Source organism: Pavona decussata, unplaced genomic scaffold, assembly GCF_977016875.1.
Source record: "Pavona decussata unplaced genomic scaffold, jaPavDecu1.1 SCAFFOLD_272, whole genome shotgun sequence".
Taxonomy (NCBI): domain Eukaryota; kingdom Metazoa; phylum Cnidaria; class Anthozoa; order Scleractinia; family Agariciidae; genus Pavona; species Pavona decussata.
In genome coordinates, this window is record NW_028145674.1 from 905561 (window position 1) to 932756 (window position 27196).

The window sequence follows — 27196 nt, forward strand, 5'->3', positions numbered from 1 at the left end:
ATTATAGCAATAGGAATAAGAAAGTTATTGGAAAATTCAAAGATGAAGCAGCAGGCATTCCAATTACAGAATTGATTGGATTGAGATCCAAAATGTATTCATACATTAAAGACAATAAGCAATGTGGGCGAACTGCAAAAGGAATTAAAAAGGTTGTGATCAAGAAAGAAATCAAACATGCTAATTGTAAAGATGTATCATTCAATAAGAAACAACTACATCACACAATGAAAACCATTCGAAGCAACAAGCATCAACTTAGGAGGTACGAGATAAACAAAACATCTCTTTCTTGCTTTGATGACAAAAGATATATACATGAAAATGGCATAACGAGTTATGCATATGGTCACTACAAAGTAAAAAATGTTATTAAATGTTAGATGTCGTGCTAATTGATTGATTTCCCTTCATCAACTGTATTTGTTGGTTGTGCATCAGCTGTATTCAGTGGTGGTGCTTGCTTGTATTTGCTGTAGGGACTAGAAGCAACTCTTTCAGATTGTCGTTTAGTCTTTATCTGCATCTTCAACTGTTGGATTTGTTGCTTTTCTTGGATCACATCTGCAATAGCGCTTCTCTTCTTTTCAAATGAAATCATCTTCCTGTTTTCTTCCAGTGCGAGTATTTGTAAAGAGATGGCTCTTTCTGCTTTCATTGTATCGACTTCATCCAAAGTACCAATCGCTTGTGGCATGTCGAATGAGAACACCAGATTGGATCCCATCAATGATTCAAGAGTAAAAATGGAATCCTGAATATTTTTAATGGAAGACTCATACCGACGAGTAGCTTCGACAAAACTCAAAGGCATTTTTGATGGATATAGTTTTCAAGACTAAGACAACCAAAAACTTTTATCAAAATTTGTAAACTTCTGATAAAAATATCAGAAAAAATATCAGTTGGTAAATTTGTGGGGAAAATTCTGATTGGCTGAAAAAATCATACGACTGTCATATGACTTGAAAACAATAGAAATCTGATGACTCATTTCATAGGGAAATTCCCTTATCTATTACATCATCAAGTTCCTGTTTTTCTGAGAAGTCACGCTACTGTGATTTTCCGGTTGTGAATATTTAAACGCACCATTAATATAAAAAACAAATGAATTACATATAGTTTTCCAATCAGTTTAGAACTATATGAATCAAAAGACTTGCAGCAGTTGACATCAGTGTTTGGCTTTCAGAGTTGGATTTCGGGAATACTTCTGGATTCAGTGGCTGGATTACAGTTTTTCAATTTCAGCTGTGGATTATAATTTGTAATAATTTATTGGATTATTTTTGGACAGATCTTTGGACGCAGTAGTTGTAAACTTAGGGGAGTGAAGCGATATGGGCGCAAAAAGACGAACGCAGAGAGTCAATGCGCCGGTACCCCCAAGTCTATAACTACTAAAGCATCGACGCACTGGCGAAATCGAGAGAACACATTCCTAAGTCGCTGAAAACGGAGGTAGGCATCACTGGGGTAGCTGGAGTTGCTGCAAGATTGTAGAGCTGTTTCAAAAATCATGGCAATAATTTTGTTCGGAAGGTGGTCAAATGAACATTTCTCTTTGCTCCTTGTTTGCTGATTATCATTCTCGTACTGATTCGCGTACATGCCATGGGAAACGCCCTCTTTTACTGTTTGGTCCTGTCTGCTGGTTCCGCCATTCGTTTTGTTTTCTCTTTTGTGATTATTTTCGTCGGCTTTCTCCGTTTCGTTTTCTGTTTTACTCCATACTTCCTGGTTCTCTTGGATGTTTTTAGGGTCAAAATGTACACCATATTTGGAAGCACGCGTATATGCACGCTTGGAATTCAAAGGGCTAAAACCGCCTTTTTGGGCGCCTCGAGACTAGCAATTCCAGATGATTAGATCAAGAATATGCAGCTTGCTGTCTGACAAAGCTGTCAAGAACTCAAACCAGAATTCCTTCGCGGATCTGTCATAGAAATCCTTGGGCTCAAGTATTCCCTCTCATGGCAGCTAATAGCAAAACTGTGCTCCCCCTTTACGCACAAGTAAGACTAAGAAAAATGGAACTCAAAGTAAGGATAAGTGGCTTTTAAATTGTTCCAGAACTTCATTTGTCTTCATTCGTGATATAATGAACAGCAAACAGTTCTGGTGCATCAGTGCAGTTTAATCTCATTTACGTTGGGTTTCGCAAGAGAGTTTCATAGAATATGCCCATCACCATCATTTACGACCACAGAGTTAATGTTGAGAGGTAGTGAACGATTTAGGCAACCTCGTTCTGGTATAGGTTTGGTATGCACTTCAATCTAGATATGCACCGTGCAGATCTTCAACTGGACATTCCCTCAGTATTTCGTCTGGAACAGTCTTTAAAGCCTTGTTCACTTCCCTACTAACAAGATGTTTTCTGCGGCATTTTTTAATAAGTTGGACGTTTTGTAATAATTTGTGCATTGTGTAATAAAGGATGCAGCATTTTGTAACAAATCCAACCTACGTATTTTGTAATATCTGTACGTATGCGCAAATTGTAGTAACGTCTGACGCAAATTGTAATTTGTAATTGTTATGAATTATTTCTAGTGATATTAATGTGGTAACCGACACCGCCGATCTTAATGATTGTTGATTATTAGTATGATATAAAAATTTAAAATTTATTCTATCATTTTCGAAAACAAATTTTTGTATAGGAAATGTCACATATTCTTTTGTAATAATATTGCCTGATATGCAGGTAGTAAAAAACATATCCTTTTGTACTCAGTAGTGGTGCCTCAATAAGCGACTGAATGAGCACCCTAGGAAAGCATATCGCACTTTCCTAACCTGTTGCATTCTACGTACCATGGGCCAGTTAACCCGAGGCAAAGACTGTGCCATCGCTTACCAGGGCCAAAAAATAAATTATTATGGTAAGCAAGTGCATGATGCGATCAGAGATTTTCTAGCATGAACATTTTCCTCATTTTTTCATAGGCTTTTATTTGAATATAAGTGAGGATGCAGTCATATGACTGATAGTTAAAGTAAAACAATCTATAATATAAGCTGTTATACAGAACTGTTATAATTTAAGTTCTGTTACAACTGGAACAATTTTATTATTATGTTCTAGACGTTTATAAATTCCATGGTCATGCTGATGTTCATCACGGTGCATCTAATTCTTTTAAGCAGTTCCCCATGGGTTCCCATAAACTTGTGAAGCATAACATGTTCGTTCTCTTGCATTTCTTTCTCCTGGTCTAACAATTTAACCAGTGCCTTGTCATGCTTTTTACTTTCTTCTAGGAAATGTTCCAACGATCCTCTTTACTCCTTTTTTACGGCTTGCTTCTCAGTTGATTTTTTCTTGCTATCGCGCCTTGCACGCATTTTTTTGTCTTGGTTAAATATCTTCTTCTTTTGCTGTGCAGAATATTGTGTGACTGTTTTTCTCTTGGTGGGGTTGTTCCTCCAAATGTTTAATTCTCACCAGGGAGTGGGAAAGACCGTTCTCTGTATTAGCCAAAAAGTGTACTTTCTTTTTCAGGATAGATACAAATGCGGGGTCTAGTTTAACATGTGGAGAGCTCTCAATAGGTATGGGTAAAGCGGTGACATGGGTGTTAGGGAGTTCTGTTATTTCTGAATCTCCTGCAATCGCTTGTCTTTCAAGGGAAGCTCCCCTATTCTTCTTAGACAGAGAGAGCGATTTGTGTTGTTCCTTAAGTCCACTGCGGCCTTGGTCTTCCATGTGGCGTCTTCTAGGTTACCTATACAATTTTTTAACAAAGGCTAGTAAGCAGCATGATAGAAGACTTCTTGTAGTTGCATACTTTTCCTTTATTTCCGGCAAAATGTTTTAATTAGAAAACTTTAGGTAAAATTTTGAACTTTTTGCCTTTTATAAGGTATCATACCACCTTAAAACGGCTTCTTTAGAAGCCACTTACTGTAATAAAGGTTATGACCAATACAAATGATTTTTGTTTTCATTAGTGAAAATTAGGGGTGGGAGTTAAAGTAAAGTCAAGACAGGATTTTCATGATAACAAATGCTATGTTAATCAGACAGTTCATAATGCAATAAATAATTTTCGCTCCGTGTAACTAAAGAAAACCTTTCCACAATGACACTGACTATGAACCTACGAAAGAAAAAACACAAAGTCAGCAGTCTGATTTTTCTTGTAGAGATTTTCCTCATGAAATGTCATACTGATAAAAATTGGGCCCTAATCTCTTGCAACTTTCTCTCGGCCTACTAGCCACTTGTATTATAGCTCATTTCCATTGATGAATACTAAACACAGATTAGTTATTTACCGGTATTGTGCAGGGTCTCCAGCATCTTCTGGATGGCTAGTTAATCTGCAGCCAATTGCAAGGCATGCTTTACCATGCAATCCCTGGAAAAGTTAACAGATAGCGCTATATTGGGTTCTGGAAATGATGACCACCACCAATTTTGAAGCAAAAAATAAATCCACGACATACTAACTGTTTCTCCAATGAATCCATCTGTGATGTGTCCTAAAACTCAAAACAGATCAATAGCACTTTTGAGTTAAAAAGATGTAATGGAGATACATGCTATTTTCGATGAAGTGAAAAAGAGGACTGAAACAAAGCTGTTATATTTTCATTTCTCCTTACAAAGTTTTGTAGTCAATTTACTTAGCATGTAAAGAGGTGTTGACAGGCCAAACACAGCTCATAAGCTCGTGATAAAGTGGAACCGAACGTGACCTCAGAGTTTTGCTCTAACAAGTATATCTCCCAAGGATTTTCCTTTTCTGTATGAGATATGGGGAGGCTCTTTGTATATTTCTCTTAGCACAGGTTGTTTCTGAATTAAATGCCATTTGCTCATTAAGATGTTTTTGAGATTAGGCAGCGCCGGGTGGTACGTGGCATAATGTGGTTGACAGGCCTACGCGACTCTCATGTGCGTGTTTAGCCTAAATAAGAGTTTTGCCCTTACGGGTTATGTCTTCCAAAGAACACCCTTTTCTCTATGAAAAGAGCGGTGCTCCCGGTAAAATTTTCTTTTAGCGCTGGATTTTCTTCTTATTAAATGCCATCTATGATTTGGAGGATTTGCGCAATAGACACTGAACAAAGCCATGTGTTTAAATGTCGCATGTGTTGTAATTGATCTCAAAGGTCATTTTGGCCTCTTTTTGTTACGTTTCTGTTTAGCGACTGTCGTTCTTATGCCGTTTGTGGCATTTAGTTTAGGCTTGGTATGGCTCATTTCAGTGCATCTGGTGACAGTATAGCCTCTCTTTTTATTGTTGTAAGGATAGGATTTGAACCGTGTAATAACTATACATTATCTTGCAGCTTTTGTCAGATTGCCGGGCCCGGCTATTTGCTTTTGTTGCAAGATGCTGTGCTTCTTATCATGGTTATTTGTCCCTTGATCCGTTTTTAAGCAATGTAGCTTCTTTGAAAGCTATGCAATGCGTTAAATTGAGGGCTAAAGGCCGCTTAAGTTACGGCTGTGTGTTTCGTTGTCGCTCCGCCAAGCTCTGTAACTGTGAGGTTTGTGTTGCAGGAGCTTAGTACTTTCCTCCTGTGCTTACGTGCTCTGGCCAGGGGCTGCTTCTAGTCCTTCGGCCGTAAGTAAATTCTGTAGCATTTAGGGGAATGGTCAGGCAAGTTTTTCTTAAGCAAGACTGCAGTTTCGGAACTAAAGCGTTCCTCGTCAGTTGCTACTATGTTGAGTGCTTTAAGTGTGGTAGGAGCTATGAGCATTATGTGGCAGATGTTCTACATGCTGTTTAAATACTTAAGGTTAGGATCGAAAATTCCGGCTTGCCATTGGTTGTGAGATTGTAACCAATGGCAATAGCGTGGGAGATGTTCTGATCCGAGTTGTATTGTGTTTTCTTTGAGGTCTGGAAGCCTTGTTATTGGGTGTATTCTGAAAGAGTGTTCTTGGTGTAGTGAAACTAGCTCGGTTTTGAATATCTAAGAGTGAAAAGGGCGTCTTTTCTTCTCATGTGCGAGATATTTTCCATCGTTAACTCTCTTTATCACCCATGTACACTCTGTTGTTATAATTTCTTCACACGAGTTATGACGGAGCACTGTCCAAAAATATATCAAGCATGTAAAGAGGTGTTGACAGGCCAAACACAGCTCATAAGCTCGTGATAAAGTGGAACCAAACGTGACCTCAGAGTTTTGCTCTAACAAGTATATCTCCCAAGGATTTTCCTTTTCTGTATGAGATAAGGGGAGGCTCTTTGTATATTTCTCTTAGCAAAGGTTGTTTCTGAATTAAATGCCATTTGCTCATTAAGATGTTTTTGAGATTAGGCAGCGCCGGGTGGTACGTGACATAATGGGGTTGACAGGCCTACGCGACTCTCATGTGCGTGTTTAGCTTAAATAAGAGTTTTGCTCTTACGGGTTATTTCTTCCAAACAGCACCCTTTTCTCTATGAAAAGAGCGGTGCTCCCGGTAAAATTTTCTTTTAGCGCTGGATTTTCTTCTTATTAAATGCCATCTATGATTTGGAGGATTTGCGCGATAGACACTGAACAAAGCCATGTGTTTAAATGTCGCATGTGTTGTAATTGATCTCAAAGGTCATGTTGGCCTCTTTTTGTTACGTTTCCGTTTAGCGACTGTCGTTCTTATGCCGTTTGTGGCATTTAGTTTAGGCTTGGTATGGCTCATTTCAGTGCGTCTGGTGACAGTATAGCCTCTCTTTTTATCGTTGTAAGGATAGGATTTGAACCGTGTAATAACTATACATTACTCTGAGGTCACGTTCGGTTCCACTTTATCACGAGCTTATGAGCTGTGTTTGGCCTGTCAACACCTCTTTACATGCTCTTCAAATTTTGCTTACAGTGTCCACCATGGCCAAATGCCCCTCTAGATTAACTCCCAGCTCCTTAAGAAAATTGGCAACTTGGCTGTCTGTGAATGTGAGCTGCAAAATGAAATATTTGGTGACTGTTTTCAGTTCAAGGCTACTCCCGAAAATAGGGTGTTGTAGCCAAAACTGAACATAGGAAATTAGATTCATTACCATTATTAACTGTTCTTGTTTTGATGACATGGTAAACGCAGTGTTAGTTCACACTCTTTGCACTGGACCATGACCTCTCGTCCCCAGAGCACTGCTCACTGAAAAGAAACCATGATAATTCCTCCAAGCGGTTGCTACACAAGACTCTGTGGGCTCAGTTTTACGTCAAACAAGATTGTGGCTCGTTGGGTACAAAACGTGGAAACTCGGTCTTAGGAACGTCTAAGACTCTTGAGGAGGTAGGTGTAATATTCATTATAGTAAGTCTTATCTACCTGGGAATGCAGTGTTTTGGAAATAATTATTTGTGAGAGCAGCTGCGAAACTAGTTAAGACTTGCACATTGAGAATGTTGTATTATTCTAGAAAGTGACACAGGCATACTTGGAGAAAAGAAAACCGAGTGCTCCTATCGGGAGTTGAACCTAAGACCTTCCGATTACTAGTTCGGATGCTCTACCACTGAGCTCAGGAGACTCGTGAGATTTAAGACCGTTAAACTAGGTTCATGGGACAAACATACTGCATACTGTTAGGATTTGAATGTCCAACGTGCGGTATATGAAATATGATGGTATATTTCCAGCCTGGTGAATGAATGAGAATGATGTATTATTCTAGAAAGTGACACAGGCATACTCGGAAAAAAGAAATCGGAGTACTCCTATCAGGAGTTGAACCTAAGACCTTTGGATTACTAGTTCGGATGCTCTACCACTGAGCTACAGGAGACTCGTGGGAGCTAAGGGACAAACATCCTGCATACTGCTAGGATTTGAATGTGGAATGAGTGGTATATGAAATAAATGTGATGGTATATTTCCAGCCTGGTGAATGAATGATAATGATGTATGACTCTAGAAAGTGATACAAGCATACTCAGAAAAAAGAAATCCGAGTGCTCCTATAAAGAGTATCATTGTTTGCATTCACCGAAAAAGTTCTTTGCATTAAAGACGAGCTCATGAGACTAGGATTGACTGTCATGGTGGCAAGACACATTCTGATCTAGGGCGACAAAAGAAGGGAAAATCTTACCAAAATCTGCCGCGATATCAAAGGAAACAGTATCAGTCATAGAAAGGAATTACCAAACATAAAAGGGGCCAAAGAGGTTCAAGCTCCAGTTCTGCAACTTTGCCAACCGAATTGAAGAAAGTCAAAATGGCCGAAGAAAAATAAGTTCGTTACGGGATCCGGAATTTGATGGAGACAATGGAAAATAATTTTGGAAAGATATGTGAGAAGATGAATGCTATCAGGCAAGAAATGAGACATGAAATAGAAACTATAAAAGACAATGTTAAAAGAGTGTCAAAACCCTCTGGGCAACTATTGATGACCTGAAGGAAGAAACAAAGGTTCTCAAAGACACCAAAAAAGCATAGGAACAAGGGGTGGAACCGCTGTGATCGCTGTAAACCAAGACCAAAGAAGAGCTGACAGAAGAGAGAGAAAAGATAATCAAGCTCGAAAATTAAACTAGACATGAGAACTTAAAATTCAATAATATCTCAGAGTCAAACGATGAAAGTGTTAATTTTACATCTAAACAAGTTATTCTCAGCATCTTGGAGAATGAGCTACAAATGGATACCAAAGATATTCGATTTCAAGCAGTTCTTTGAATCGGGAAGCGAAAGGAAATAATTGACTGATCATTGCCCGCTTTGTCTGCCATGAAGACAGATACCAGGCTTTTAGCAGAAGACAAGCGGTTAAAGAGAGCAGAAGATACCATGAAAGCAATACTAGAGGAGTGGAGAAAACTAATAAAAGCAATGTATAAAGCAAAGGAACAAGGACTTGATCCAAAAGTGATTGGTAGGTTCTTACACATGGGAGAGAAAAATATAACATATCGAATGTCCCAGAGGAACTTAGTAATGACTAGCAAAACCAAATTTGTTTCCACGTAGAGTCTCCAGATCTGTAACGGCTGTACTGTTTTGTTGGAAATCCGCCAGAGGCATGCAGGTGGTGGAAATGGATTGGGTTGTCCAAGGTGCCTTGTGACAGCAATGCTGCTTCTTGTACAGCCCTCTCTGTACTTCACGCAATTTTGATCGTCTTTGCGAGGTCCACGTGGTCCTGTTGGAGAAGTCTCTGCCTCAAGGTACGAGAAGAACATTTCTTGTGTCATCTCCTCGAGAGTGCGAAAGTCGCATGATTTTATCAGCTCTCTAAGGCTCGTCAGGTACGTGTCAATCGACTCGTCTGCCTTTTGTGCAAAGTGTCCACTCACGGCAGTTTTCACTTCTTCAAGGGTCTTGTGTTCTCCAGAGAGTGTATTGAAAATGTGTTGTACAATGGGGCCAAGGCAGTGCAGCATGGTAGCCCTCTGAAATGCATCGCCCTTCTTCCTTAGGTTTGAGGCAAGGGCATAAATTTCAAAAGCACTCAACCAGTGTATCCACTCACTGTACAAGTCGGCTGCATCAATGTTGAATGTGGTGGGTGCGTGCAACGATGTTCCATTATGTGTTGCAGTTCTGCTGGTTCTGGTACTGGAGTTTCTACCAAATTTGGCTGTCCTGGATTTTCTGCCAGGTCTGGCAGTCCTGGATTTTCTGCTAGTTCTGCGGTTACGAGTCCATGCTCGTCGCCAGTGTATTGTTTAGTCATTTTCTACTTAAATGAGGAGACGCACACTCTTCTGTTGCTTTCTATGTAATGTCCTTTTTTCGCTAAGCAACTATTTATATTGGAGTACAATCATTATCAAAGAATTACAAAATCGGCTTCAAGAATATTTAGAAGAAACAATCATAGTAGGTGGGGATTTCAATTGAACGTTGTCTGGAATGACAAAAAAGGTGGCAATCCTAATACCCAAAAGCTGCCACTAGTTTAAAACATTAATAAATTATGAATTATTGCAAAATGCTCTAAACCTCTGTTGCGCATCCAGAACACTTAAATGATTTAGCCTCCATTTTCTTTGAAAACATCACTCCTTTAGACGATGTGAATGAGCTATCCTGTGAAGGAAAGGTTTCAGCAGAATGCTTAAAAGCTTTGAATGACTTTAAAAATGAACAATCGAAGGGACTACCTGCGGAATTTTGTAAACTTTTTTGGAAAGAACTACATCTTGAGATGATAAACAGTTTCAATTTGCTTTCGACACCAGAACTTTTTATCAATTTCACAAAGACAAGAAATCGTTACCCTCATACTAAAGCCAAATAAAGACAGGCCAATCGCTCTTTTTTATGTTGCCTACAAAATGTTGGCAAAAGCAATTGCGGAGAGATTAGAAAATGTTCTTCCAAAAATCATTAACTCTGAGCAAGCCCGATATGTTAAAAACCGTTACATTGGTGAAAATGATTAATAGATTTTAGACATAATGTCCTATACAGAAGAGAAGAACTTGCCGGGAGTTGCTCTTTTTATCAATTTTAGAAAAACTTCCGATTTTATAGAATGGAATGTCCTCATTGAAACGTAAATAACTTTAATTTAGGACCAGACATTCAAAATTGGGTCAGACTTTGTTTTGTTTTGGTGTTCAGACAGTCTAACAGCTTTCTAAAATTCTGAAGGAAATAGAAAACAAATAAGGTTTTACAGCTAGTAAAAGCATAGACAGTGTACACATCTGTATATTAATTTAATTTACTCTTTCATCTCTCTCTTTTTTTTTTTCATTCCAGAGTAGTAAGCTATGGTGGAAATACGAATGCTTACATTCAAAGATTCTTTGTGGCTTCCACCTCGTCCTTAGGCAGTTATTTATGGAACTGCTTTGGAAGTTTTCTCAAGAGAAGGCGTTTTTCGTCACTCAGTAGAGAAGTCCATTCCCACTTATCAGTATGGTGTATACTGAAGGACACGCAGGGAATGGACTGTTGAAAGGGACTTTTGTAGATGAACATTAGCTCTCTCTTTTGGAGGTTTGATTTCATTGTCATCCTGAAATATATATTATACATTGTAAATACCATGGCTAGTTGATAATATTACTCTCTTTTAACTGGGGGATAAAAACTTCTACACGTAACTGTAGTTTAGGCAAATGAGCAAGTTGTAGAAATACCCTTACCTCATCCCACCTCATGATATCCGTAATTGATTCTTCCTCGAGAGTATCCATCTTAGCATTAGGTGCAGCTCATCCACTACAATATTCTCCAAGGGCAGTTTTGAAGAAGGTTTGGCTGTGGCATCCAGGTTGCTTATGCCAGTCATCACACAGAGGCTTTGCAAGGGGAGGATTTGAGAAGTGGTGGCAATTCTTAGACGTGTCACATCTGGATAATTTAGTTTAAATTAAAAAAAAAAAAACATACATTGCTTTGTATGTTAGCACTCTTTAAACCTATGGTTGCTAAATTATCTCTGAAAAATGCATGGTTACCCCAAATTTTCTTTTTGGGTTTAAATAAAGCCCTTGCCAACATCTGCTCATCCTGCATAGAGAAGTAACCTGCGCAAAATGCCTTTGTATTAGTAGGCCCCACCCTTAAGACTGAGACAGTAGACCAATTACAGGAGTGAGGATTCTGTAATACCTGAGTGTGTATAAGGGATCGGTCTTATTAAGGTAATCAACAACCCATATACCAATAGATCCCAGAAGGATACTCATAGTTACAAGTGATGGAGGACATCGAGAGGTACAAAGGATATTGATATTTTGAATATTATTCTTGAGGTTGTAAGATTTGAACAACTTAGCAATGTTTAAAAAAAGGCATGATGTTTCTATGAATCGAATAAGAATTGAATAAAGGCCATGTCCACACGTATCCGGAAATTTTTTTTTCCGCAAATATTTGTTTGCGGATGCGAAAATTTTCGCGTCCACACGCAGCGTATTCGAATCGTTTTCAGCCGTCCACACGTATCCAATTGTATCCGGAAATTTTCTGATTTGCTCTAGTGCCCTGTTCTAAAATTCTCTCTCCATTCTCCTTCGATCGTTGTGCCATTAATAAAATTGTCCCACTATGCGCTTGTCCTTCCTGGTCGCGTCCAGAATAACAATCTCAAAACATCCTGTCGATCTTTAATGTATTGGTTGTGTAAATTTATCACAGCTGCATTTATCTGAACGCATGATATCAAACTAGAAATCAGAGCAACTAACAAAGAAGCTACAACCCAGCTTGCTGTACGCCATGTTTGTTTATAATGCTCGTCGTGAAGACTGGATCCAAGAGAATGACAAAAGCGTATTCAAAAATTTCCGGATACGACCGTCCACACGTATACGTATTCGTATCAGTTAAAAAAATTTCCACTCTGGAGAGCGTTTTCAAAAATTTCCGGATACGGCCGGAAAATACGCTGGATACGTGTGGACGCAAGCCGTATTCGTAAAAAAAAATTTGCGTTTTCACAAATTTCCGGATACGTGTGGACGACGCCTAATATCTTGTAGTGAGGTGAAACGAAGATGTGATCATCACAATAACACACATTCTAAAATAAATATATTTAAGTTAAGTTGTTGCTTGTGACTACTTTTTGGGGCTAAACAATTTTGTCATTATTTTACACTTTCCATTCACTTTTTATATGCAAGTACCCGTGGGTGTTGGTGGGTTCAAGCTTTTGGCAAACAAGTAGGAAATGAGAGTACTCATACAATAAATAAAACTGTACGTTTATTTACATTAGAGCCATTAAATATTTAAAAAGTCTCTCCATGCTTGTTGAATGTCACTATCAAAGTCACTGTCATCATCATCATCATCTCCCGGAATATAACCACGGTAAATTCCATCTTCGGAGGGAATTTCACTCCTTATTTTTTTCACTGCACATGATGGGATGACACAGAGAATTCCCTTTCCAAGATACCCATGTACCCACCAGGTGAACTGTCGGTATGCCGAGTAGCGGAATGACCTGAAATAGAACGAAGAAAGAACTTGGATTAACTTGTGTGATTGTCACCCATGTCAAAAATCTGGTAATTCTGCTAAGTTGCATTCCGCATTGATAGAGCCGGAAAAGAACTGACAAAGTATGTGGGTTAGTCTTTTTATCATGGGACGATATATTTCTCAGTTTTACAATCTGTGTAGGTCTGCACTCAGCCTATTGACCTCAACGAAAAGTTCTAGTTTGCTTCAAATTAAGATGGCTTGAGCAGACAGGAAGACTTTCTTTACTCCAAAGTTACTTTGTGTACTTAACCTACTTCGAGTCAAGTGTGTGTTAACAAACTAGAAATGCGTTTCAAAATGGGAGTAGGAAAAATTATCTGTAAAGGTAAAGCTTGGTTAGATGAAAACATTGCATAATCACCTGTTCGAAAGTTGCTGTCTTTCTGGAAGGCCAGCACCCTCTCTGTCATGCAGGCTAACTAACGCTGTCCACAGCACATGTCTATTCAAGCAAACAGCTTCAAAGCTTTCATGCTCAGTGATACAAGTCATCCTAAGACGGGATAAAATTATACTTTTATGATATGGGCCAATTGCTTATCTGACAAAATAAATACACGTGGGACAGTATTTACTGGACGTCTCTTAGAAGTTGAAATGCGACCTCTAGATGGAAGAAATACTGGCCAATATCAATAAAAGAATCATTGTTAGTTTCATTTCTATCAAGTAATGTCCTTATGATGAAAGCTTTATTATATAGAAGAGCCAAAAGTAGAAAATAAAAATCAACGTAGGAAAACTGAATTTCAATAATAAAAACATCAAGTTTAAAACAAACCTTCAACTAACTTTGACAAAAAGCTAGTGTTTGGTAGCAGATGCACTCAACTTCAGATGGCATGACCAAGCAGCACTCACAGACGCACCAAGAAGCGTTCTCTCGTTGACAGACTTCTTCACTTTCATTACTGTTTGGTTACCAGTGAATCGATTTCTTGTTCTTCTGGCCCACTAAAATCTTCTTCTGTGCTTTTTTCGCATGAAGAGTACTCTGGTTCAAACTGGTATGGCTGAATCGACATCGCCATTAGTCTATTGCCAGTCCCAAGTAATTTCTAGCTTTGTTGACGTGATAAACTTTAGGCCTAGCAACCATTACACGTCATCAATCCAGAGTCCCTTGCGCACCAAACAAGATGGCAGACACAGGAAGTTGGAACTTCCTGCAAAGGCCAGTTTTGAAGGCCGAAAAAAAAAAATAACAAGGTTAGAGGAATAATTTTTAGTGCCAAACATATTGTATTTTACACATTTAGAGCATTTTGAGCACTGTTTGCCTTAAGAGTGGGGTTCCATTTAACTGCAATAATCCCAGAGGAAAGAAGATATCATCAGTCCTGCACCAATTACATGTTCAGCTGAAAAGCGGCAACATCAGGCCCCAGTTGTTCAAAGGCCGGATAACTTTATCCAGTGGATAAGTCACTATCCGACAGTTTCAATCTGTGCAAAGATTTCAGTATTTGCTCGTGCACAAGCGAATATGCACACTCTCACCACTGCTTAGTTGGGGAATGCACAAAAACCTTGGACAACATTTAACGTGAAGTATATTTTAGACGCTGAAGAGTGCCTTATCCAGCGGATAAAGTTACCCGGCCTTTGAACAACTGGGGCCAGAAGGGTTAATTGGAAAGTGTTATAATGAATCCAAAGCAGGTGGAAAAATGACAGTGCACTGGACACTTTTTGAGGAGAACTTTTTTATTAGCGCAATTTTTAATAGCTGTTGAGAAACTGAATACAATATTGACAATACTTAACACTACTTACGATAATTACAATACCGACAATGCTCACAATACTTATAAGAGTTACAGTATCTACACTACTTACAATATATTAACAATCTTTACAACACTTGCAATACGAAAAAATACAATCAAGTTTAAGGAATATTGATATAGTATAATGTGATTTATACGTTATTTGCTATATATTACGCTGCGTTAAAGTACAAATAAACAATTACACTAAGTTCATTACTAATTACACTGTTTACAAGCCTCAGTAGCTGGTTCTGCTGGTTCAGGGCCAGTTTTGGCGGCCTGAATATCGTTACGTCGGTGGAATAGACGTATTGGTTCTGTAGGTCCATTTTCATCTGCGACAGCCGGAATTTCGAATCGTCTGCCAGGAACTAAGAAAAGAACAATAAATTAAACTATGAGTGATCCTCAGTAATTTTATCAGCTGCATAAGCTTTTATTAGCAATAAAAGAGAACATCTGATAAAATGATCCAGGCCCCAAACAAGACTGCATCGCCAGTCAGACATGCAAACAGTGTTTTTAAGTTTGATACATAACATACAAGAAACCCGGGAAGAAACACAGGAGAAGTGACAACACTGACGACCAATGAAAGCTAAACAAGGCGAGTAGGGCAAGAGAAGAAATTACCGCTACTAAATTGCTGCAACCTTTCCGCACAAAAAAAGAAATCGTACCAGTTTTAGGTCAGTCAAAAAAAAAAAACAAGATCATGATATCTTAGCAAATGCAGGATATACAGAATCAGTATTTGAAGTGATATTTAAAAACGCAATAGATTTTTGGTGAATGCCTTCACTGTGACCTTTTATATTTTCGAGCCGCAGACTGGAATCGGGTTTCTCCCTCTGTTGGAAAGAAAAAGCGCGCAATTCAAAAAGCCGCTCTAGAACTCAACTCTTTTTTTTTTCCCTTACATTTTTGATGGACTGTGTTTGTACGAAATGTATTCAAATAAAATACTCTATTCTAATACTCGGAAATTGCTAAAGATACAGCCAACTAGGGAACAGTGGTACGTGTTATTACTATCCTAAATTTTATTTTACTGACCGTTTCCCTTCACACCCTTCATCGATACGGCTTCGCAAGTCGAAGATGTGTCTCTTATCGATTGTATGATATTTTGTTGTTCATCTTCGAAAACTTCAACGGTTAGCTAAAAAGAAACACGATAATTATTATATATGAAGTACAGACAAGGAGACAAACGCGAAATGGACACGGCTTGTATATAATAAACGCCATAGACGTATATGGCCAGTTCTACTTACCCGTATTCGTTTTCTTGCACCATCGATCATCTTTGAATGAATTTCTTACCCGATTCTTACTATATATTTCTTATAGAACTGAAAAATACAGTGCCGAGAGGTATCTCTCTTTCCACTGAGGACACTAAGCACTGAGCACCGTCGCGGAGAGCGGGATTTCATGTTGACAGCTCAGTGTCTGGGGATAAATGAATGACGGCTTGGCCAGGCCAAAGGTCCTTTTATAGTCAGGGTCCTTGTTTAATTTTGTTTAGCGCAGGCAGGTAATTTTTTTCTCTGGAAAAATACAAAACAAAACAAGCATCATTAAACCAAAAAACCAAACCTGAAACTAAACTAAACTATTGCTTCTTTCTGGCCTTTTGTTTAATAGTTCAATTTCCAATAGGTTTAGTTCTGTTCATACTTCATAATAAATCCTGAACATTCATGTCTGTCCTTGTTGTTGACAAAAAATAAATTAATAGACCTTTTTCATAAATGGCGGTAGATTTTTTATTCTTTTCAATATATGTTAATTGGCCCAACTAACCTCACTTCAGAGTAAAAATTCTTTTGAATTTTGCACATGCTGACGAGGCTAGTAAGGCTAATTTTCATGTAAACAAAAGAATAATTGATCGGCCACCATTTATGAAAAAGGTCTATTGGAAAAAAAAAGAGATGGGAACTATTGCAAATCTTTTTAATTTTAGTAACCTGTTCCTCATTTATGTGTACATGATAGGATAAAAATGAATGTCCCTCAGTTGAGAATTGGGGGGCAGGGTCTATCTGGCTGCATGTTGATAACTGAAACTTTTTTACTATCTCAAGGAAATACTACCGAACTCTGTTACTAATATTATATAGTCTTTTTTAAATGTACATAGAACTTGCAACTCAAGTATTTTCACTTCTTAATTCATTGTACTTTGATTTTGAGAATTGAAAACTTCATTCACCTTTCCATTTACAGTGATATGTTTAAAAATATCACCTCTGTTAGATACAATACAATAATATGAACCATAAAACATTTTTTGTAATTTTCTTCTGATTTCTTCCAGGTCAGTTACCTTGGTCAAACAGGTGTAGTGTTTTTGATATTAATGGAGCATTCTTTTTTCCATTTGAAAAATTTAAATAATAGACATTCATATAATCATTTTGACAGATATAATTATGTATAACAATTATGCTAAAATTATATCAGTAAACACTGATTGCATGTACCCCCTGTATATGGTAGAACTGTGAGTTGCTTGATTGTATATTCTAAGTTCCTGCAACGCAACCTCAATATTTCTAACAATACAAAGTTTTCTAATAGGACAATAATGTTGCACAATGACAACATTTTACTAAGTGCCAGAATCCTTCAACCTGTTGCTTTCTTGCGTAAACGAGGGTTGCTGTTTCTTAAACCTCAGTGGCATTAATAAAGTTAATTAAGTAAGAAAGCAAAAATAAAATGAATTCTGGTAATTGTAGTCAAATGACATTATAAAAAGGGCCTATTCATATGTAACCAATGAAATTTAGTGTGAACAATTTAACATCTTGATGAGTAGCACAATCACCGTACCCATTTCTGTAACATAACGAAAATAATGAAAATTTTTATTTTGGGGTATAATCACTTCTTTTGGTTTATTTGAAACTCATACGTGCAAATCTTACTGATTTTGGGGAAAATATTACACTTTTGTCTTCTTTAACTGAATTTTTAATTTACCCATGATCCCTTGTGGGTGTGGTTTTTCCTACAAATTATCAATTTGTGTTCACTGGTACAAGTAAAAAGTAAAAATGAAATGTTTTGACCTTTAAACAGATCTTTTGTTCTACAGAGAGGCTAATATCTCCTCATTCAGATCTAGTGGCACTCTAAACACTGTCTTTCTACCCCTCTTTATAACATGAAGGTCAGAACAGATATGCCTTACAGTCGCTGCTTGAACAATTGCGACTTTGCGTTCATCAAGTTTGTAAGTCGTATCAATTAAATTGTCTCGGAGGAAAAAGTGTTCTCAGCACTTCCTGTCCTGTCGTGTAAATGATGCCAAAGTCATCTGTGACATCCTTTGCTAGCTCCTCCACTCCATCACACTTCACCTTCAAGAGATAGTAGTCTTAGCTGGAGTCAGCATCGGCTGCTATTGCCACCACACTCCCCTCTACTACTAGGTCTGCTATTTTGACCGCTGTGTCTGTTGCCACTTCCATAGTGTTGTTTTGTCTCGTGGTTGCTGGACATGCTTCCCTTTCAATACTGAGCTCTTCCCAGTCATCAACCCAACCGGAATTTGTACAATGGTTGCCAGTTTCCAGCAAGCAGTCAAGGCAATAGTAGGATCGGTGTCGCTTGAAAATCTTCTCCTGTTCTGTGGTACATTTCACAGCATGGAACTTTCTTATACCCTTGATCTCCTTAAACTTTCGGTCTGGTCTGTTCCTGTTCACTGAATCTTCACCAGTTACTGGGATATAAAAAAAGAAACGCTGTTCCAAGTTTACAGACTTTGGTCTGGACAAGTAACTTGAGGCTGATAAGCGGGCTTTAGAAACAGGATGGCGGCAAGTAGAGCGGTAAAGAAAGTTACAAAAGCCTATGATTCGGGCAAAAGCACTTTGACTATTAGTAAATAAAAATGTCTAGAATTACTGCGCTGGTTTCATTAGACACAAGAATTGTTAACATTTAGTTTATTTTTTTCTGGCAAGAAGGTCACCGCCCTCCCAAGTTCGAAAGTGCCCGCAGGCCTATGTAAACAGAGTAAAAGCTTAAAAAGTAATTTCTACATCCGTACTTTTCTCCCTAGACGATAGTCAATTCACAGTTCTTCTTGTGTTGTGTTGGAAATTAAATTCCTAGAAATTAACAATAACAATAACAGCAGAGTTTTTATTCTTGAGAATTGAGTATCTATATATATACATGTGTTATAGGCCCACCTTCAGACGATATGCTTTGCAACCATTTGCTTTTGTTTTGAAACATTAAATACAAAAAAAAAAGAATCCAAATTGTAAACATACTTATCCAAATCGATGGATTAAGAGTGAAAAGCGTGATAACAACTAAAGCTAAGAAACCAAGGACAGAAGTAGATTGAAATAACTCGCATTTGTAAGATTGCAAGATTTACATATAATTATGAAAACTGTTCTTCGGCGCGCAATGCATCTAGGATGAACGTGGGTCTTTAAAAGAAATAATAAAAAGAAAACTGATGAAAAGGAAATGAAAAGGAAACACGAGGTTGTCCCTAAAACGTTCTCTAATAAGCAAATAAGAACATACATACAATTTAAGAGTTAAAAAATGCTATGGTTTAAAAAGATTAAAAGGTTATAAAATTTACAGTGGTACTATTTACAAAATTATTTACAATTTAGGAGTAATTGTGTATGAGCTGATAAATGTTGACAGTGGAAGGATGGGGAGATGGCTGCTCCCTTACCTGCTAGGAAAAATAAAAGAGAAAAATAAAAGAGAAAAGCTGAAACTATTCCAGGAATATCAAAAGAGACTAATCATAGTCAAACTGCTTATACATGTAACATTGTTGGCAAGCAGTAAAATTACGTAGTAGTCACTATCAAGTTCTTCACTGTCACTGTGATGTGCCTGTTCTTCAACATCTAAAAACAGCATGTCATTTATGAAACTTTCATCCATGCCAATCAAAAATTCTCCCTCGTCGATGTCATTGAAAATTTCATCGATGATAGTTAAAATTTCTTTAGCAACTAGCCTGTTAAATATGGGAAAGTTATCCATAATATAGTCAATGGTGGTAATATATTGGCAATTGCTTGAGATGGAGTCAATAAGTTCTTGATAAAGTTCTGTCGACAGCTCAGCATAGCCAAAAACAGAGCTGGCATGGCCTGTTTTTGTTTGAATCTCCTTAAGCAGTTCACGCAGTAATTGCCTCGCGTCTTCTTCCGCTGTTCTTGAAAGTGTTGGCAGTGGTTCAGAAACCTCTTCATCAGGAAACAGTTGTTTCGCTACTGCAGGTTTTACAGTCACAGCTTTCACGACATGCATCACAACAATCATGTGTTGTATCAGGTGCGTTAGGTTTTTCCTTAAAGTAATCTATTATGACTTGTCTTCTACCTTTTTGTCAGTATTTTTGACAAAATGGTGCATATCTTCATCGCAATCTGCAAGATGAAATGGTCTCTAACATAGTATTGCCTCACAAGGTTTTCCATCTCTGCTACCACAGCCAACCTCTTGAAGATAGCTTTCTAAATCATGTGGAACACCATATTGAATAATTCTTCTTACATCCTGGATGTTGACCCCCATTCCCAGAGCACTTGTAGCAATGACAACACAGCATTTGCCATCCTCTTCCATGAATGATTTTAGCACTTGCTCCTTTATTTTCTCTGGTGTTCTGCTGTGGTACATGCCAATCCGAGGAGAATCAAACAGTGAATAGATCTCACCACAGTCTTTAAGTGACCGACAATAAATTATTGTCTTTGGTATTTGTGCAGTTTGCTCATGCAATACATTGACAATTGACTGAAAAGTCTCCTCAATATCGCAGCACTTTTCAACAGAATAGTAAAGGTTTTTTTTGTCAGGTGAGTGTCTTATAACCTTTGTGTCCTTCATGTTTAGGGATTTTACAATTTTCCTCCTTACCTGACTACTAGCTGGAGCAGTCAAACAAAGAAAGGGTGCCCTTGTGAAACCCCTTATGTGGCCAGTATTTCCAAAGGATTCCCTGAAAGGCTTCTCGCCCTTTTTGTCTCCAGTTCCAATGTGAAAAAAAACCCAATATGGAATGAATTATACCAACTTAAGTGTACTGTATCTTCTAAATTTCAAGCAAGTCTACATGTACTTCGAATTTTCAATAAGGATAAAGACTTTGCTCAGGGGATGACAATTGTTTGAAACTGGGTACAAGATCAAGGCAAAAACGAACAGATCTTGTATAAATGGGCAAGGTATGAACTGAGTTGCAATCCCATGAAAGGTCAGTTTCTAACCCTAACAAAGAACTTTATCCTAAGTAAAAATAACATTACCATTGCACGATACAGTGAGATTCATCGACCACAACACCAATGATACGATCACAGTATTTCTGCAGCAGTTTTCTCGCATCTTCACTTTCAAATATCTCCGGACTTAAATAAAACGACTGGTAGTCGCGTGCTTTTTGGAGAGTTGTTGTTGTTTCCAACTCGACTTTGCAGGCTTTAAGTCCCATTCTCTCGCAGGAACTGATTTGGTCGGTGATGAGAGAATTTAGATGTGAGATTACAACGAGCATCGGATCAGATGGAAATCTGTTGTCCATTGTTTCCATTGAAGCAAGTTCCTGTGCAATCATCGGGCAGATCTGGTAAATCAACGCTTTACCGTGCCCGGTTGGAAAAGATACAAACGTATCGTTGCCACTAAGAAAATTAAATGCTGACCTTGATTGAGGCTCATAATGTTTAGTAATTGTGACGAATTTTTGAAGCTTGTCGGGAGCTGAATTTGCGGCTTTTTCAAACACTTAAAACGAAAGCGGTGCGATCGCGGTCGTGGGCACGGTAATAAGTCAGCAATTTAAACTAATGATCATGCGCAGTAAGGGAAAACCGGTGCGACGAGTTCAAAACTTGACTGACTCATCCATTTACTCAAATGAGCAGCACTTCAAAGAATGTCAAAGGCGCTAGCAGAGTCTCCTTTTCCCGACTGATCTAGGAAGATCAAAGAGACTCTGCTCGTAGGGTATAGTTACATGTATTTGGAAGATTGTGTTTACAGTAGGCTTGCATAAAAAGAAGAGCAATGATGTTGATGTTTTCCCCAGTCCCTGTGTTTCAAGATTGATACAGTTTTTAAGTACATTTTACTGTTGGTTTGCATACAGAAACCAATGATAAACAATTCCACAACAAAGAGACATGAACAGCATATTTTGATTAATACCTGAACTAATTCAAAATGACAGTCTTCATGATGGTGGTGCAAAGCATGGTGTAGGCCCCATACTTTGCTGAATGCCCCATAGAATCAAACCTTCCATCACTAGTCCACACCACATCTTTGAGAGTTCTCAGTTTGTTCACAAGCTCTGCCCTGTAACGCTCCCAATAGTGCAGAATAGCTGGAAACAGGAAGTCTGGATGCCTGGAGTATGTTCTCGCAGAGATGACAGCAAGACCCTTGTGACGGAAAATTAGCAATGTTCTGCTAATCGGAACGCTGGCAATTAATGTTGCCAAACTTAAGAGCAAGTTTCCAGCTGGAGGTTTGCCTTGGACTAAAGGTCTCATCAAGGAAAGGATTTGTGAAGTTCCTGAAGCTTGTAGTCAGCTGCTTAATGTTTTTCTCTTGATGCGCCCGTACAGCAGTGCTTAGGCTATGGTGGTGCTTCTCCGTCTTACAAGCTGACACACCAGACATCTCTTTTGCCTTCTCTGCTAGTCGTGCCAGCTCTGATGCAATCAGGAAGTACATTGAGCGAGCGTTTGGGTTTAGCGTAATGCTGATCAGTCCTCCTGAGACCTTCATAGAGTGATTTTCATGCTCAAGTGCATTATCTGCGCGGAGTAAACAGAATGACACACATGGGTTTTTATTAACAACACAGTTCCTCGCTGAAATTCCTCATAGATTTCTGGATCGGACTCTTCCAGCATATGCATTTCAGCCAAATAGAAAGGGATCATCCGAGCATAGTTCAGCATGTCATGTGCGAAGAAGTACTTGGTAAATAGCTCAAGAGCTTCTAGTGGATCACGGAAGTGTTGGATTAGCGAGTAGGCTGCTTCAATGTACAAAATGCTACCTTGTGATCGTATTGTCGTATTGTCATCTTTGTTATTCAGCGTGTAGGCTGCGAGAGGGATATCAATAAACTATTATTGTTATTGTTATTATCATTATGTCTCTACCCTTTGACCTGTTCAGCGTGGGTGACCCTACCAGGAGTGGAAGACTCTCGCTGACATAGCTCTAGGGGTCACTGAGACACGCAAACTGCCCCACCACGATAAGGTGGTGACCCCAATCGGAGCAGGAATGGTATGTAGCCAAGGATAATTGATTTACATGTGACATTGTGCATATAATTACGTTATTGAAGGGCAAATGTTAGGGGTTCATATAAAGCAATCAAGAAGCCTTTCCCTGGACTTTCAAAACAGAACGAAATTAGTTCTAAATTACATGCAAAGGAGCAAAGATTTATATATCAATTTATTTTTTAACCTGATATTGCACTAGTGCAATTAGTCATATACAATCTTAGAACTTGATGCCATTTGTATGAGTGTGCTACTTTGAGCATTACATTGTAAACTACATCTACATGTAGATCATCTTTCTTGTACACCTGCAATTTTAAAAACATCACCTCTATCGGATTATTTTATTATCAGCTTCTGAATCTGAACATGCCTTTGCCAGCTTTTCCTGCTCATCTTGATTTGTCTTGGCTTGCTCAACGCAGTTGTACCATGCCCTTAAAGAAGGAGCCAAAACTAATAGCACTTATAATTATGCATTGGTGACACTATCTCAATTTTGATTGGCTAAAAACTGCTGGCACTGTTTATGCCATACCTACAGACAATAGTTTTTATATACACTCGATTGCAAAAACGTTGACACCTAAAAAGCATAAACCCTGAACGATGAGACCCAACAGATTTGTGGGTGGTGTTTAAACAATAACCTCATTTCCATAATCAATAATTTACTATTCTCGTTCTTTGCAATAAAAGATACAGTGCTGACTTAATTCTTCCGAATAATTTTCTACCAAATGCTGCTTAAGTTTATTGCCTGTTTTGAACTTAGGCAAATCGCCAATTGTATATCACTCAAACTGGCCCTTGTTGGCCAACTTGGAGACTTTAAGGAAAGCTTGGACAGTTGTCATCATTCACCACGTGCAACTAATTTTGGTCATCAGTCGTCGGACGAGAATAGAATATTATGCAAGTAAATTTAGTACACTTAAACCCATAAAGCAATTGGGCTCATCATTCATGGTTTATGCTTTATAGGTGTCAACGTTTTTGCAATCAATTGTATGTAGAAGTGATGAAGGTTTGGTGGCAAAGATGGTGGACGAGTTAACTGTGTAGGTAATGGCAAAGGCGCTGATGTTGGTGCAAATGCTGTGGAGTCTTGACTTGATGTGAGGGGTGGCTGGCGTGGACAGAAATGACGACGTGCGTACAAAAGAAAAAGAGGGAAAAGCAAAACGAAGATTTTGAGGTTGAGTGAAAGTCCAAGAATTAGATGCGCTGACGATGACGATGGTGAAGTTGTTACCATTGCGGTTGTTACTGTTACTGTCGTGGAGGACGAGGATGGAGAAACCAGAAGATGGTGCTGACATTGAAACGGAATAAAGCAGCAGGAGTATCGGAGATAAGCATAATTCAGGTGGAGATAGTAAACGAGAGCAGTTTAAACGTGACAGCCAAGGCAGACAGCTTGAAGAGAACACACGTATGCACGAAAAGTAAACGTAAAAACAAAGTTCACGGCACGAAACGTTGTATGAGTTGTCAGCACTCGCGTCATTACCCTGCCAGATTTTCCTGTAACAGGGACACATAAACATATAAGGTGCGTAAAGGGTATATATATATATATATATGTACCTTTGTCAGATAGTTCAGTGAACCATTTTATACCCTCATCCCGTCGAGTACTAGAGCAAATTTTCTTCATGTCCCTTGCCACCCTTTTGTACCCAAAGTGGAAAGCAATGGCGCATGTCACAACTACAAGCATCACAATTTGTGCATTGTTCTTAAATAAATAGAACCACACATTGTTGGTTCATTCCTTCTTATAATCTTACCATGCCACGTATCATAAGAATTCTTTATGCCCCTTCCCTGAAACCAATTTTTCAGTGCCGCAACACAGTCATGAGCCACCTCCCCAACACTATGACCTGAGTGAACAAAACAGAAAAATTTGGACCTTAAGACCTTAAGTCAAGTTTTTGTCATAATTTTACAATAGCAGCACAACTTTAGATAAGACAAAGAGTGACAATATTTATAACCTTGACTTTCTAGATTTATCATCAGCTCCTTGGTAATAGCAGTCGCAACTCATCCTTCACTATGTACTGACATTCACCAAGTGTATATTCCAAGTCAAAAAATACACTGCTTAACCCAGAGTTCATGGGCAAAAATCTCAATTTTAACCATCCTCGTCAAATCCCAATTACATCCCCCCCCCCCCCCCCCCGGGCATAGGCAGCCATTGTCAACCAGTTAGGTGACACTGAAAACTGTATGTACTTTGTATCCCAATGAAGAGATGACCATATCATTACCTCACAAAAATGGCTGAAACTTATATTCCTTCCACAATATTTTAGACATGGGTGGATGATGTAAACTGGTACTCTACCAGGTGAGATACTTTCATTACTTTCAATGCCTCTTTATCTGATGTTGTCGGATTCAGTTTGCAAACAGTGCTGCAGTGCCAAGAATGTTGAATGATATGGTCTGTCCAATCCTTGATGTTTCCCATTCCTCTTTCCTGTCCTGTCTGATAAAAGAACGGGAAAAAAAACAGCAAATGAAATACTGGCCACAGCATTGTTAAGTAATGTACCACTCAAATTGAAGCTTCAACACCCCTCTCCCTCGGGCAAACTCTGGGCATTTGACTGTGCGTCGTGCCCAGGGAGGGGGGAATTTGAACGTTGCCTTGGAAGGGTAGGGAATTTGAACCAGATTTATCTCTTGTTCTAACGTAATATGCCTGTCAGTTTTTTTTGGTTCTTGCACGGTTTGATTGATTTCCAAGATAGAATTTTGCCTTTGTTTGTGAATAATGCGTTCAAAACGGTCTTTAAATGAAGTTTGAAGGTGTCATTACAGTATATCTTTCTCTGAAAAGCGTGAACAGTGAAGAAGACAAAGACTGAAGATGAAATTTGTCTTTCAGGAGAGGCATTTCAGTAAGTATTGGTTGGGCATTTGAATGGCTTTTTTGCCTCGAGGGGTGGGAATTGGAACAAGCCAATCTTTTGGTACATTATTGGAAAGTGTACATGGATTAATCAATGGCAGTTTACCATTTCACTGGCATCAACAACTGTTGCATAATGATTGAGGGGGGTGGTGTGTTGGGCATTGTAGTAACTAAGATACCTTATACATGTATGTAATGCACACAGACACTTGCCTTTCGTAAACATTTTCCGATGCTCTTCGATTAGTGCCAAACATCAAGGCTATGGAAGACATCCTTGAACTCATCAGCTGTTGAAAGTTAAAGAACATTTATTTCTTAAAAAAAGGAAATTTACAATTTGTATGTGTCGTGTCAATACTGTATAAAAATGTGCATGTTAATGTAGATGCATCTGGTTTTAGGTATAATTTGTGTATATATGCACAAAAAGGTACAAAAGGTAAACCAACGTACACAACATATAATATCAAAGCATCGTCACTTGTTTGTGTCTTGATGATATAAGCTGCAAGTCTTAAAGTCTTGAAAACCTGGATTATCAAAAATTATAATAATGTTATAATTAATGTGGTCTAGTTAATTAATGGGAGTGTGGGGGGCGGGGGTTGTCAAGATGAGCTGTATGAAGTTGTTATTTTGAGATACAGTGCAGGTATTCTTACTAATATTAATTGTCTAAAGTTATTAACTTAAAGATGAATCTGATAAACACCTTCACAAATTAAAATAATCTTTACAGTAATGGATTCCAATGTATGAAACAAATTAAATAAACTCAACAGTAATTATTACATGTTTTGTGTCAGTATATAATTTACTGAGACCGGAGTTTGCTTGTTCTGCGAAAGTGATAATTTAAACAAAACCAAGAACAAGTGTGGGAGTCCTGCACCCCTATGATTAAGGAGAAGGGGAGTTATAACTGGGACAGCTTTTGTTTCTTTGAGGTGGGTCTACAAGACATTGCCTGTAAGGAAGCGTTACTTATAACCACAATTTGAAAGTACGTACAAATTAACGTTATTATACAGATGTCTTCATGACAAGAACAATCACATCTTAATAGACATTGAACTTGTGAGATATACATAAATAAAAGGGGGTATTTCCAAAGTAGTGCATATAATATTACCATCTTGATGGCGTACACCTGACCTCTGTGCTATGGCTGTCAACAGCCTCGCGTAGCAGCTGGAAGGAAAAAACAGTTTTGACTAACTTAAAACTATGTAAATGTTAAAATCTGTCTCTCACCCTCCACTCA

General features: G+C 38.3%; 1 protein-coding gene, 1 long non-coding RNA gene and 1 pseudogene across 2 annotated transcripts; 1 reads left to right on the top strand and 2 right to left on the bottom strand.

The window, feature by feature from the left end:
* The first annotated feature begins 7116 nt into the window (after positions 1–7116).
* On the top strand, positions 7117–12661 carry LOC146455605 (uncharacterized). Its single transcript, XR_014858981.1, has 2 exons — positions 7117–7249; positions 10670–12661. It is a non-coding gene; the product is annotated as an uncharacterized LOC146455605 (long non-coding RNA).
* Positions 12637–14239, bottom strand: LOC146455606 (uncharacterized). The gene is made up of 2 exons (XM_085093976.1): positions 13272–14239; positions 12637–12869 (listed from the first exon to the last, which is right to left on the bottom strand). The coding sequence occupies exons 1-2, from the start codon at positions 13400–13402 to the stop codon at positions 12644–12646; spliced, it is 357 nt and encodes a 118-aa protein (XP_084950102.1). The 5' UTR covers positions 13403–14239; the 3' UTR covers positions 12637–12643.
* A 5334-nt stretch (positions 14240–19573) lies between these two features.
* Positions 19574–26204, bottom strand: LOC146455607 (ATP-dependent helicase wrn-1-like; annotated as a pseudogene).
* Between the last annotated feature and the right edge of the window lie 992 nt (positions 26205–27196).

What these genes read in the sequence shown, in the direction of transcription:
- LOC146455606 (XM_085093976.1), bottom strand. Translation starts at nt 13,402, where the DNA reads ATGACTTGTATCACTGAGCATGAAAGCTTTGAAGCTGTTTGCTTGAAT. An exon ending in AGACAGCAACTTTCGAACAG is followed by an intron (nt 12,870 to 13,271) that starts GTGATTATGCAA and finishes GTTCTATTTCAG; the next exon opens with GTCATTCCGCTACTCGGCAT.